The sequence below is a fragment of the Cyprinodon variegatus genome, unplaced genomic scaffold, assembly GCF_000732505.1.
Source record: "Cyprinodon variegatus isolate N-32 unplaced genomic scaffold, C_variegatus-1.0 Scaffold193, whole genome shotgun sequence".
NCBI classification, from domain to species: domain Eukaryota; kingdom Metazoa; phylum Chordata; class Actinopteri; order Cyprinodontiformes; family Cyprinodontidae; genus Cyprinodon; species Cyprinodon variegatus.
The window spans coordinates 865,939-877,764 of record NW_015150646.1 but is presented as its reverse complement, the minus strand read 5'-3'; the positions used below and the strand labels follow the sequence as shown (position 1 = coordinate 877,764).

At 41.1% G+C, this 11,826-nt stretch overlaps 1 protein-coding gene across 1 annotated transcript in view; it reads right to left on the bottom strand.

Annotated features, from left to right (window-relative positions):
• Positions 1-11,826, bottom strand: part of LOC107087779 (vigilin-like) — a 31,007-nt gene that overhangs the window by 3,662 nt on the left and 15,519 nt on the right. Inside the window, exons 11-27 of the mRNA XM_015379525.1 lie at positions 11,503-11,581; positions 9,902-10,041; positions 9,721-9,825; positions 9,524-9,637; positions 9,357-9,443; positions 9,142-9,273; positions 6,626-6,844; positions 6,300-6,521; positions 5,908-6,126; positions 5,332-5,473; positions 4,174-4,301; positions 4,001-4,105; positions 3,782-3,916; positions 1,447-1,590; positions 1,183-1,362; positions 985-1,101; positions 660-818 (exon numbers count right to left, since the gene is read on the bottom strand). Of these exons, the coding sequence (XP_015235011.1) occupies positions 660-818; positions 985-1,101; positions 1,183-1,362; positions 1,447-1,590; positions 3,782-3,916; positions 4,001-4,105; positions 4,174-4,301; positions 5,332-5,473; positions 5,908-6,126; positions 6,300-6,521; positions 6,626-6,844; positions 9,142-9,273; positions 9,357-9,443; positions 9,524-9,637; positions 9,721-9,825; positions 9,902-10,041; positions 11,503-11,581 (2,427 nt within the window). The remainder of the gene's footprint in view (positions 1-659; positions 819-984; positions 1,102-1,182; positions 1,363-1,446; positions 1,591-3,781; positions 3,917-4,000; positions 4,106-4,173; positions 4,302-5,331; positions 5,474-5,907; positions 6,127-6,299; positions 6,522-6,625; positions 6,845-9,141; positions 9,274-9,356; positions 9,444-9,523; positions 9,638-9,720; positions 9,826-9,901; positions 10,042-11,502; positions 11,582-11,826) is intronic.

Sequence of the window (11,826 nt, the reverse complement as noted above, 5' to 3'; positions counted from 1 at the left end):
ACCTGAAATGACTCATTTAATCATCCAAAACGTTATGGAACACATTAATTAACTGAAAAATGTTGCATAGTGTCCCTTTAAAGTAAAGTCTAGTGTCGATAAGCTCCCCGTGAAGCTAGCTTCCTTTCACAAACAAGAGTTGTAATGCTGGAAATGTTGGTACATGAACAATTTTACTCCCCACCAAACTTCTAACTGGAATAACAGATATCTGCTACATATAAATAAGTCTCTGTATTTGGATCGCTGGATGGAAAGGGCATTTGGTCTAAAAGACGTCTTCTAAATGACAATGGAGGTTGGCTGTCCTATGAGGATTGTTGCTTCCTGTATAACTTAAACTATTCCTATGTTCAGTTTAACTCTGTCATAAACTAATCCGGCAGCAAACATGTGCTGCGTGCTATTCCTGAAGGCTTCAAATACAACATCCGGAATAAACTTCTGGTCCTGACAGTGCAGGAGACCCAATTCTGAAGGTCTGGGTCCTGACACTGCAGGTCTGCAGTCAGAATCTCTTGGTAAAAACTTTTACATAAAATGTGGAACAGTTTTAAGCAGTGTTCAGAGAATCAAAACAAACCATATACATCCGAAAACCCTCCATCATCCAAGCACATTCACGCAGGTGCTCAGAAGCATTCTCCAAGACCACCCACCTTGTTCCCTGCTGCGTTCCAGGGGGCGTCCCGCACCACAAAGCCCTTAGCCGGACCCCCGCTGCCGTCGTCCAGTCCTCCTGCTCCGCCTCCTCCTCCATAGCGAGACGGAGGCTTCATGTACGCCGCCAAGGTCTCTGTCTCTGTCACACTGAGTAGCTGGGAGAATCCAGAGGTGGAGTGGTTAAAGAAGGCACAGTTTGTTAACAGGCAGTAGCAGAAGTATCTGACAGTCGGTTAACTCTACAGCTACAGTTACTTAGTTAATAATACATTTGTCTGATCTTAACCTCTAGAGTCCATCCTTCCCAACTTGAAAACTCACATATTCCTCCTCCAGATTGAGGAGGTGATCTATGGCTGCGTCCACAGAGTCAGGAAGGCCTGTAACCGTCACCTTGTCGGGCTCATCAGAGCCTGGCTGAGGGAACCGGATATCCACCTGGAAAAGAACAGGGTGGTTTGATGATAGAGGTCGGAGTAGGTTTTTGCTCACCCGTCCTGGCTCTCCATCGTCACTCACCTTAAACTCCTCCATCAGCTTGCGGATGGCTTTTCCGCGGGCGCCAATGATGCGGGCGTGAGTCCTTGGATCAAGATGTACGTCCTGGCTCACCATCTCCTGCAGCTCTGACACCAGCTGCTGAATGGCCTGGCGGGCCTCCTCCACGTTCCGCTCGTACCCGGAGATCACGATCAGATCCTGGAGAGATGAGGATGATAGAGGAAGAGCTGGAGCCAAGGTGGGGGGTGGGGGTGGGGGGGTCAACATAAAAGCCACACAGACCTGCTGCTCGTCTCCTTTGTCTGGGAACTGGATGCTGACGTCATGGTCCTTCCTGATCTGAGAGATGACCGCCCCTTTCCGCCCGATGATCTTGGGATGAAACTTAGGATCTACAGACATGGTGACCTTAAAACTGCGCAGGGCCTGAGAGGAGACGGAGATTTCATCCTTACTTCACAGAAAAGAGCAACCAAGGTATACATCAACTAGTCTACAAAGAACAGAAAAACATCAAAGATGCTCTTTAAACCTGCGGTTGCAGGCTAACAACGACCTCAACCCCATTCCTAAGGGGCGAACCTGTTCTTCTGGTTCAATTTGTATGTTTTTTAAGCCAAAATAAGGCTTTGTTTTGGCTATTCTATAAAGCTTGGAGCTCATGCTAATTCTGACATTTTGAAATTAAGAAAAAAGATTCCTGGATGGGAAGCAAAATGTCTTCAAACTTGGAAAACAAAATCCAGTGGATTGTTTTTAACTTTTTCTGGAATCAACTAGTCTAGGCAATGATTATCCTGACTGCTATAAAAATAAAATCCTCTTCCGATGACAGACCCAACATGTGCTTTTAAGTCTTAATGCCCATCTCATTGGGATCAATGTTAGATTAATCTGGGGCCAATTAGAGGTTAATTGTGTGTAAAACTATCCCTACAGTCTCAGCTGAAGCTTTAATTTGTGTTGCAGAAGATAGTAAAACCTCCTAACCTGATGAGGCCAGAGCCTTTTAACTCCTCAATGGCTGACATGATCGACTGATGATGGACATTCTACTTTAACATTAAAATGATTTGTTTGACTGACTAAAAATACTAATGAAAGGAGATTCCAGGGAACTTAGAGAGAATAGCAGTTCAGCATGCACTGAGAGAGACTTCTGGAGGCAAAGGTCTGGACTGACTTTTACAATTTAAAAGGAAATGTAAATAAATCGGCATTTAAGTGCCATAAAGGACCAGTTAAACATAACTGACCTACGGAAACTGAGACGCGTCCTTGTACCTAATATTCTGGCCAACTGTGGTGACAGCAAACCGCAGCCGTGTTTTCCACTGCGCCCATATCTCACAGTGAGATATGGACGACATACCAAGATTTCTCCAGATGTTTATATTTATTAACCCTCGCTGGAAGGAAAGGTTGCTCGTCAAGTTATTTTCCCCACACAGAGCTGGCTTTGAGGTTAAATATTTTCCAAGGTACGCAGTTTTGTCTGTCCTAGTGGAAGCTAAAATGACGTTGTTTAGCTGTGCTGACCTCGTGGACATGCCATGCATAAATTAAGCTGGGTCCCCCCTTATAGAAACTAATAAACAGTTTATAAACATGTTATAAACCCTTTATAACTCATTTATAACTGTTTATTATGATTTTACGAATTATGCTGCAAAAAAAATGTATTTTGAAAATGCGTGCTGTGCTAATGATGTAGTATCTTAGTCTGAAACGTTGAACTTAAAAAAATTAACAGATTAGGCTCATTATTAGACTAGAAACTGCTCAGTTTTCCCTCCTGTTCACCCATAATATGTGCATAATAACTACTTGTGTTTACATTTATTAATAACATATCTGTAAACTATTTACTAGCCATCTATAATACGAGCCTTATTGACTGTTACTGTAGCAAAGAAGAAAACCAGAATCCTGGAGAAAATATTGATTCCTTAGAAGAAAAAGTTTTGTTTTATTATTATTAGCTAAAGATTTATTTGGCAATAATTGCCTTTGTTTGTTAATTAGCTGACAGGAATGGGGGGGTCATACTATAAAGGAGTAATTATTCATTTTTTTATAAAGCTGCAGATTCTGCAATTGGATAACATTGAATTATTAAGGAAGAGAATTACAACTGATGACTTTGATAAGCGTCTTTGATAAATTTAAAGACGCCTGTTTCATTAAAACATTGTAATCCGTTGCATTTATGCAGCCCTCGCTAGTTTTATATAATAAAAGAAGAAAAAACATAGCATGGAAAAAGCAACATGTTCCACACTTTTAAAAAATTTTTCCAGAACATCAAAACATTAAAAGCAGCCAGTTTAACATTGACGTTTTCAGCATCTATCCTTAAGGAACTGCTGATTGCCTCCCAGTAAACAGAGTCTTTACAAATGTTGAGCTTTTAGACCAGACCTAATAACTGTAATAAGTCAAAGGCATGGAGGTGGCAGCATTATGGTGGAATTAAAGAGGAAAATGATTAAAGCTTCAGTCTGACCTGAAATCAATAGGTAGATTGGTGAAACCTTGTTTCCAGAGAGCCTGTTCCTAGCCTCATTTCTACCAGACAGTTGTTGACAGACACAGAAAAGCTGATAAAAGTGATTACCCTGTCCTCCTGCTCAGCCTGAAGCTCTTTGACCCTCTCCAGGAGGCCCAGTTTGGCACGCTCCACGTTGGCAGCCAGGCCCGTCACCTTGATCACGTCCAGCTGTTTTTCAGGCTGCGGCACCCAGATGTTAACCTGTATGTAAAGAAGCTCATGACGCTCCCCCTTTCAGCCTAATCTGTGATCCAGAACCTGCCTGTGCTTTGTGTTTCTGCTAACCTCATATTCCTCCATCAGCTTCCTGATTCCACTGCCTTTCTGGCCGATGATGTAGCGGTGCAAGTCGTAAGACACTTCCACATCCTCCGTTATGGGTACCAACGCCTGCAAAATTTAGAAACAGAATTAGCGTGGTCAGGCAGCGCTTCACTTGTTTACCAAACTGTACTCACCAGCAGCGCTGCTTTGGCCAGCTCACACCTCTCTGCCCGTCCAGAGATCGTGATGATGTCACACTTGCGAGGGACAAACTCCGCCTCTGGGCTGACGTCACCGTTCTCCTGCGGCAAGTTGTCCTGACCTGATTTTAGCACAGAGAGCCGATCAGAACAGCATTTATTCTTTTTAAAAAAACATAAAAAAAACATTTATTCTCTGGTTCGGATGAACCTGATTTAACAAACAACACTAGAGAATCCAGTTGTGGACTTCTGTAAAATGTCCATTGGAGGACATAGGGCAGCAGTTTTATACAAACTGATTAATAACTTAAGAAAAGGCACAAATGAAAACCTAAGAATTATTTGGTAAAATGGTTTGGGGTGTTACAGAAATAAGGTGGAATGGGATAGAATATTATTAGATTCTTATAAATTTGTAAAGGAGGCAAAAGGGGATATGTTATTAATAAATGTAAACACAGTATTCAGTATTAATACATACACAGGTGGTATCTAACCCCCTCTAAAGTTCAAAGAAGGAGAATTATGAAAAATGGTAACTGCCTGAAATGTCAATCAACCACGGAATCCTTTATACACGCTGTCTGGGAATGCAATAAGATCTACCCTTTCTGGGTGCAAGTATTAGATCACCTTGGTACATGGATTGGCAAAGTAACAAGGTTATTTTTGTTGGGATATAAATCTGTGATTCAGGGAGTAAGAAAATCAGAGTATGTGGATGTTAAAGTAGGGGTAATTACACCAGCAAGGCTAATTCTGAGAGTCTCCTTCTGAGCTTAAAGGTGGAAATAGAATATATTTAAAATAGTTTCATATGAAAAAATGTTTCCTGGAATAAATGATGACTATAATACTGCTAATGAATCCTGGGTTCCGATTGTTGACTAATTATAAATACGACTGGGATAAAATGTTAATGTTTTTATTTCTTCCTTTTTTGAATTTTGTATTTTTGTTTTGTACAGGCTTTTGTTTTGGTTTTTAAATATGTTGCGGGCCCATAAAATATGTTAGGTTGCAAGTTAAATGACTACTGCAGTTATAGTATTTTTGTTAGAAGTTGTAAAATCAAATAAAAACTTAAGTAAAAAAAACAAAACAACAACACTAGAGAACACCAGCAGCTAGAGAGACTGTTTCTCTAACCTGCAGCGCTGTCGTCTCTCTCGGGGAACTTGATTTGGACTTCATGTTCCCTGGTGATGTGCTGGATGCGGCTGCCTTTGGGCCCCATGATGGCGCGGTGGTGTCGCTGGGGGACGGCCACCTCCACGCTCACCTGCGACTCCTGCCGCACAACAAGAGAGAGAAAAACAAGCTAATTATAGAAGCTATTCCTTTTAATAGTCCAACTCCAAGACACAGATCAGTTTAAAATCATGTCACTCTTCCAAAGTTTAACTAGGCCGTTCTAACACATGAATTATGCTTCAATCTGATTTGAAGGTGAATCTCCGCCAAAGGCCTTTTTCAGCCTTTCAGGAGTGTCTTGTATTCATCTCTGTCCATCTTTCCATAAACCCCCAGCATGATGTAGCCATCACCGTGTTTTAATGTTGGAATTAAAAGCTCAACGCTAAAAACACAGGTCTGCGGTGTCGCCTACATTATAATGGAATATTGCAACAACTTCTATGTTACCTTTTAGCATGAATTCTTACTGTAAAAACATTTCTGCAAAATTGTCCAATAAAAACGGTTTGAATCTTTCCAGTGACCTACCAGGTCCTCGATGATCTCCTGTATGCGCTTCTTTGCCGCCTCCACACAGTCCTTCGCTCCCTTTAGAGTGACCTTCTGGCTGTTCGATCCAGTGCGCGGGAAGCTGACAGCTACGCCACCATACTCCTCCGCCAGCTCCCTCAGGACCTGACCGCGGCGACAAACAAAGTGGCGATGGTGCCGAACGTCCACCTCCATGCTGTCCTCCACCACGTCATCCTGGAAGTTTGCAAAAGGAGAAGGCAGTGAGAGGAGGGGGCGAGGAAAAAAAAGGAGGCTCCGAACGGGTTGAAGCTTTGGAAACGTAGTCAAATTTGTCAAAGAGGGGAAAATGTTTATGCTGAAGTTGTACCATGAATGAAGTTGAGCAGAGGGATTAGGGAAACGGTTACCAGGTTTTTGACCAGGATTTCCAGCTCTCTCTGGGCCTGGCGTACAGCCTCCTCCTTCCCAACGATGGTGATCAGCTCCTGCTCAGAGTCGTCAGGCGACGGGAAGATGATCCTGGCCCCTGTCTTGTCCCGGACACGGCGGATGTTGGCTCCGCCTCTTCCAATCAGGAACTTGTGGTACTCTGGCTTGGCTTGAAGATCGACGGTGAAGTTGTTCACTTGCTGGATGGGAAGCGAGAAAACAACAGAGTGATTAATTCAGTTCTTCTGTCTGAAACCAGCCAGCATTTTTTACATTATATTATATGCCTTATGTCTGCACAGACCTTCTCCTCCGCCAGCTGCAGCAGCTGTTTCTTGGCCTTCTCCACTTCGCCAGCTGGCCCCCTGATGGTGACCTTGTCTGAGCCGGAGCCCTCGGAGGGGAAGTGGATGTGGACGCCACCGCAGTCCTCCATGATGGAGCGCACCAGGCAGCCTTTGGAACCAATCAGAGAGTTGTGCAGCTTGGCTGGGATGGTGACCTCTGTCTCCTTAATGTTGGCCTAAAAAACAGATTTAAAATGATAAACTGTTAGAACTAAAGCATGAGAACATAGATTAAAACCCTTCTGTTCCTACTGCTTCTACAATATTAAACACAAATACTGCAGAATGTAGGATCTATGAGGCTTCTGGAGCTCGAAGCCTCTGAACATCTGCTTCATAAATCATGATTCGCTTTAAGTTCATCTATTCGTTTATAATTATTTGGAAGGATTTTGTGTAATTCTAAGAAATTTGGAAAGGAAAACAAAAACTTCCTATGTACGTTTCATTTAATATAATTCCAAAACATCACATTTAACTTCACAGCTTGCAGTGAAGTTAAATTTAAGTTAAATTAACTTAGAGCTAGGAATTTAAAACCCTATCACGATATTTTGTGGGTACTATCATGATAACAATAAAATTGCAGATAAAAAGCCCTTTTCATTCATTCTTACAAGTCGTTCTTAGGGATGTGTATGTCTGTCACAATCACTAGTCTTAAAATAATATACACATTAAAATAGGCCTCTTTAGGACACAATTTAAATAAATTATATTAATAATTAATCTTTATTGATGAGAATTTTACCTAATTTTACCTGCATTTAACCCATTCCCTTTGGGAGCAGTGGGCTGCCATTGTGTGGCTCACGAGAAGCAGTGTGGGGTTAAGGGTCTTGCTCAGGGAGCCAGAGTGGCAGTCTGTGGGAGCGGGCTTGAACTCAAAACCTCTGGATTTCAAGAACGATGCCCTAACCACTAGGTCCCTCTCCCCCTCATTAATATTTATTTTATTTTTATTTTTTTTTTATAATAACTGACCTAGGTGTAATTTATATCACTAAATATCCCATAATTACTGGATTTAATCGTATACTTTGAATTTGTTAACTAAAAGGAGAAAAATACTATAAGTAAAATTAACGATTCATAATTTTTTTTAAATCATCACTAATTTGTTGTTGAGGCAATTAAATCAAATTATTATCATGACGAGAAATTTATCAGGATGATGATCACTATAAATCAAAGCCCACACCTGTAATAATAATGATATAAAAAGTCCAGGTTTGAGAATGAAAGCTTTAAAGCCATTTATCTTTTAAATTGAAAGAATAATCTAAGATGCTTTGATTAGAAAAACAGCAACAATTTTGAGAGTCAGAGGCCACAATCAGAAATTAAATCTTGTATTCTAACTTTCCAACCAAAGGTTATGAGCTGGAGAGCAAGATCTGTTTGATCGCTCCTTTGTTCCTCCAAAGTCCTGCGTCTGATCTGGTTCACCCCACAGCTCTTCCACTGGACGCCGTGGATGGAGGGGGGATTTTGTGTCTGTTGATCCATTTTTGTGTTGATGAGGTCCTCTGTTTTGATGTCTCACCAGAATATGAAAGCTTCCTGAATGCATGTTGTGCTATGGCGCTAACTGACCCACACTGTGACAGGATTCCACCTATCCTTACTAAATTTCTGAATAACACGCATCATTGCCGCTTTTTTCTTTAAAGGGGAACGCCGTTTTTTTACATCTGGCCCTTGATTTTACGTTATTACATCATGTTCTACTCATCCATATGAGTTTTGTGTCATTTAAAGCTGTTCTAAAGATATTCCGTTAGGTTATATCGAAGTAACGTCTTCCTATGGGCAACGACTTGAAGGCACAAACTAAACTGTTCATAATTTATTCTTTATGGTACGCCAGCATTCATGACATGTAGGCGAATCACTGTTCCCCAGACATCCGCGGTTATATTTTTTATATTTATATGATTTAAAAACAAAGCGGCGAGTGTATGACGTCATCCGCGCGGCAGACTGGAGTTGTGACAGGCAGCCCGGGCCACGGGCGGGCTCTACTCCTTCTATTCATTCGGCTAGCTAATCTGAATCCTTCAATTCCATTTGGAGAGCGAGATCATCTGTGGTAGTAGCACTAGACATCTTCCAGGCATTTGAGTAAAACTAGCAGCAGTTCAGCGGACAGGATGAATGAATGGGCAAATAAAGACGATTAAAAATATGTCTCTCAGGCTTTCAGGTAAAGTAGCTATATTTTTTTATTTTCCAGTAGAAAACAATGGAAGTTCTCTAACTGAACTTTTGGCATAATAATCTCAACCACCATCCTCTGCTGTTTGTGATGGAGATAATCCAGCCCTGTTAAGGCTTTTGCTTTAAATTGACACATTTTGCCTACTTTAAGATGTTCTCTTGTCTTTCACACTTTGAAGCCAGACTAAGGCAAATATTATGTTTAGTTCATTGTTAAAATAACTGCTGCTTGAGGCTGTGTTTATGGTCTCACCAGGTCTCTCTGGATGGCCAGGACTCGATCTCTGGCAGCCTCACAGTTACTCTTCTTCCCCGTGATGATGATCATCTCAGAGTTGCTGTTCTCCGTCGGCAGGTCGATCTTAGTGTTGGTTTCCTCGCGGATCTTACGGAATAAACACACACCCCGGTTTGTTTACGCCGTATGTGAGACATTTATTCGTCATACCTGATCTGCTTCGTTTTCACCTTTTTGATGTTGGCGCCGCCCTTTCCAATGATGTTCTTGTGAAACTGCTTGAAGATGGGGACGGAAAGCGAGAAGCTGTTCTCAATCTGAAAGTTAAGAGAGTTAGTGAGGCTGCGGCATTGGCAGGAGGAGGGTTCAGAAAGGCGGGGGGGGGGGGGTTTCGTACCAGGTCTGCAATGATTTTCTGAAGGAATTTAGCACATTTCTCCACCTCGTTCTTCGGCCCTCTCAGTTGGACAATGTCGCTTTTCTGCGATGGGTCGGGAAACGTTATAATGACCTAAGAATGAAATCAAGTGGGAGCAAAGTTAAAGAGGTGAACATGAAAGTGAGACGATCTGCCAGTTAAGAGGAGAATCTCACCTCAGGAAACTTATCCCGAACCTCCTTGATCTTCTCCCCTTTCTGTCCAATGATTGTCCGATGAAATCTCTGCTCCACTATCATGTCTTTGGTGCGCTCATTTTCCTGGAAACATGAAGCTCTCTCTTTAGTTTCTGTTCAAACCAATGGAAACCAACCTACGCCTTTGAGCCGCTCTCACCATCCTCTGGACCATCTCGATGAGCTCCCTGCGCGCCAGCTGCACTCCTTTGGGGTCTCCTTCGATGCGAACCAGGTTGCTCCTCTCAGAGTCCTGTGGGATTCTCACCGAAACTTTGTACTGCTCCTTGATCCGATTGACTGCAGGGAGAATAAAAGATAAAAGCCATGAAAAAATATAAAGAAATGAATCTGATCTCTTCTCTACCCTGGAAGTCGGATCAAGGAGAGGAAACATAACTAAATATATATGCGACAATAAAACTCAGATCATTTATGACATCACATTTGCAACAGATGAATCAGTATCGCTGCTGCTTATTGTTTGATCCTGCCTGCTACTGTGACCTACATTATTAACACTGCTATACAGGTAGCCCTTAAAGTTTAACTTTGGTGTTTCAGTAATAAATGTAAAACTTGTCACACAGGTATTCATTGCACACAGTGGGATAGATCCCAGTCTGTTATTTATGTAACCATTGATTGCAGGTAATGAAAACCCCAAGTGAAGCTACAAAAAAAAAAAAAACATTAAATACATTTCAACTATAAAGGTTGTTTTAAAGACGGTAAGCCAGAAAACAGCTCATTGCTGAACAAACTGGTTGTGTCTTTGAGGGCTTTATCAAAACACAATAGTGGAAAAAGGACTACTGTTGTTTTCTATATTGGTAGGATCTTGATGACACTTTTTTTTTTTTTTAATCGGGCCTTCATTGAGTCAGTTTTAACCCTTTCACTCGTGTCATATAGTTATTAAATCTGATCCTGAAAGGAAGGAACTCACTGAACCAGATCATTTAATGGTTTGGTAGTCTTATTGGGGAGTCAGAGCTGTGTTTACATTCGCTGTACACCAGATAGTGAGTTTCGGTAGCTTTCCTCTGAACAGAGGTTCAGTGTCCTGTGAGTTAGGACCACTCACTATAGCAATAGCTTTGCCTCTGCAATTCTTTCTCTATTAAATAAATCTTAATGGGCTTCTATTTACTCTAGCAGTCATTAGGTTTTCCCTATTTTATTTATTTCTCTCTATAATGTTGCTTGTAGCATGCTCTTGTGTCTTGGGGATATTAAATAGGTCATACTTATTAATGTATTTTTCTCTTTTAATCAAGCTCAGAGAGCCGCTGGGAGTTTCTGTTAATGTTTAGGTTTGTACCGTTTTCATTTGACCTTCTAGTATCAATAAAGTTACATGGTACCTTTATAATCAACCGAGATTACCTCGTTCTGGTTCAGCAGATAAACCCCTTTGAAAAGTTAAGATTCTACTAAACTTATAGTCAGCGCTTCAACACCCACAACATAAAGAAGGATCCATATCTACTGACTATATCTGTAACGGTCACCTTCATCCACTCCTGAACCAGAAACAACCAGCTAATGAAAGGACTGATCATCTCCTCAGGCTGCCATCAAGTAACTCGAGCAAAAGGAGCCCTAAAACAATACTGGATACATTAGCTCTAAACCACAATCACCTCAGATAACTGAAAACAAAAATACTTGAAACAACAAAGTAATTAATCTGTAGGAATGATTTTAGTTTTGTTTAGCAAAATGATTTAGAAAACAAAAAGAGATCAAGCTCCTCACTGTTTGCTCCGTTCTTTCCAATGAGGTGTCTGTGGAAGCGCTGATCGATGTTGACCTCAGTATAGTCCATCCTCACCAGCTGGAAAGCAAACAGACATGAAGATGATATTGTTTTTTTACTCTGTAAACAATTGTATCTTTTTTATCTTTTCAGTAGCATGGCGTTGATTTTCCTAGATTTTCTTAAAGAAATACAACTTATTACTAATGGAAATACTGGCGTTTAAAGCCACAATTTTTTAAATATCTTATGAATTTGATCTTAAATTGCACTTTAAAAATGTTTCATATTTGACAGACAACTGTAGCCTCCATAATATTGAT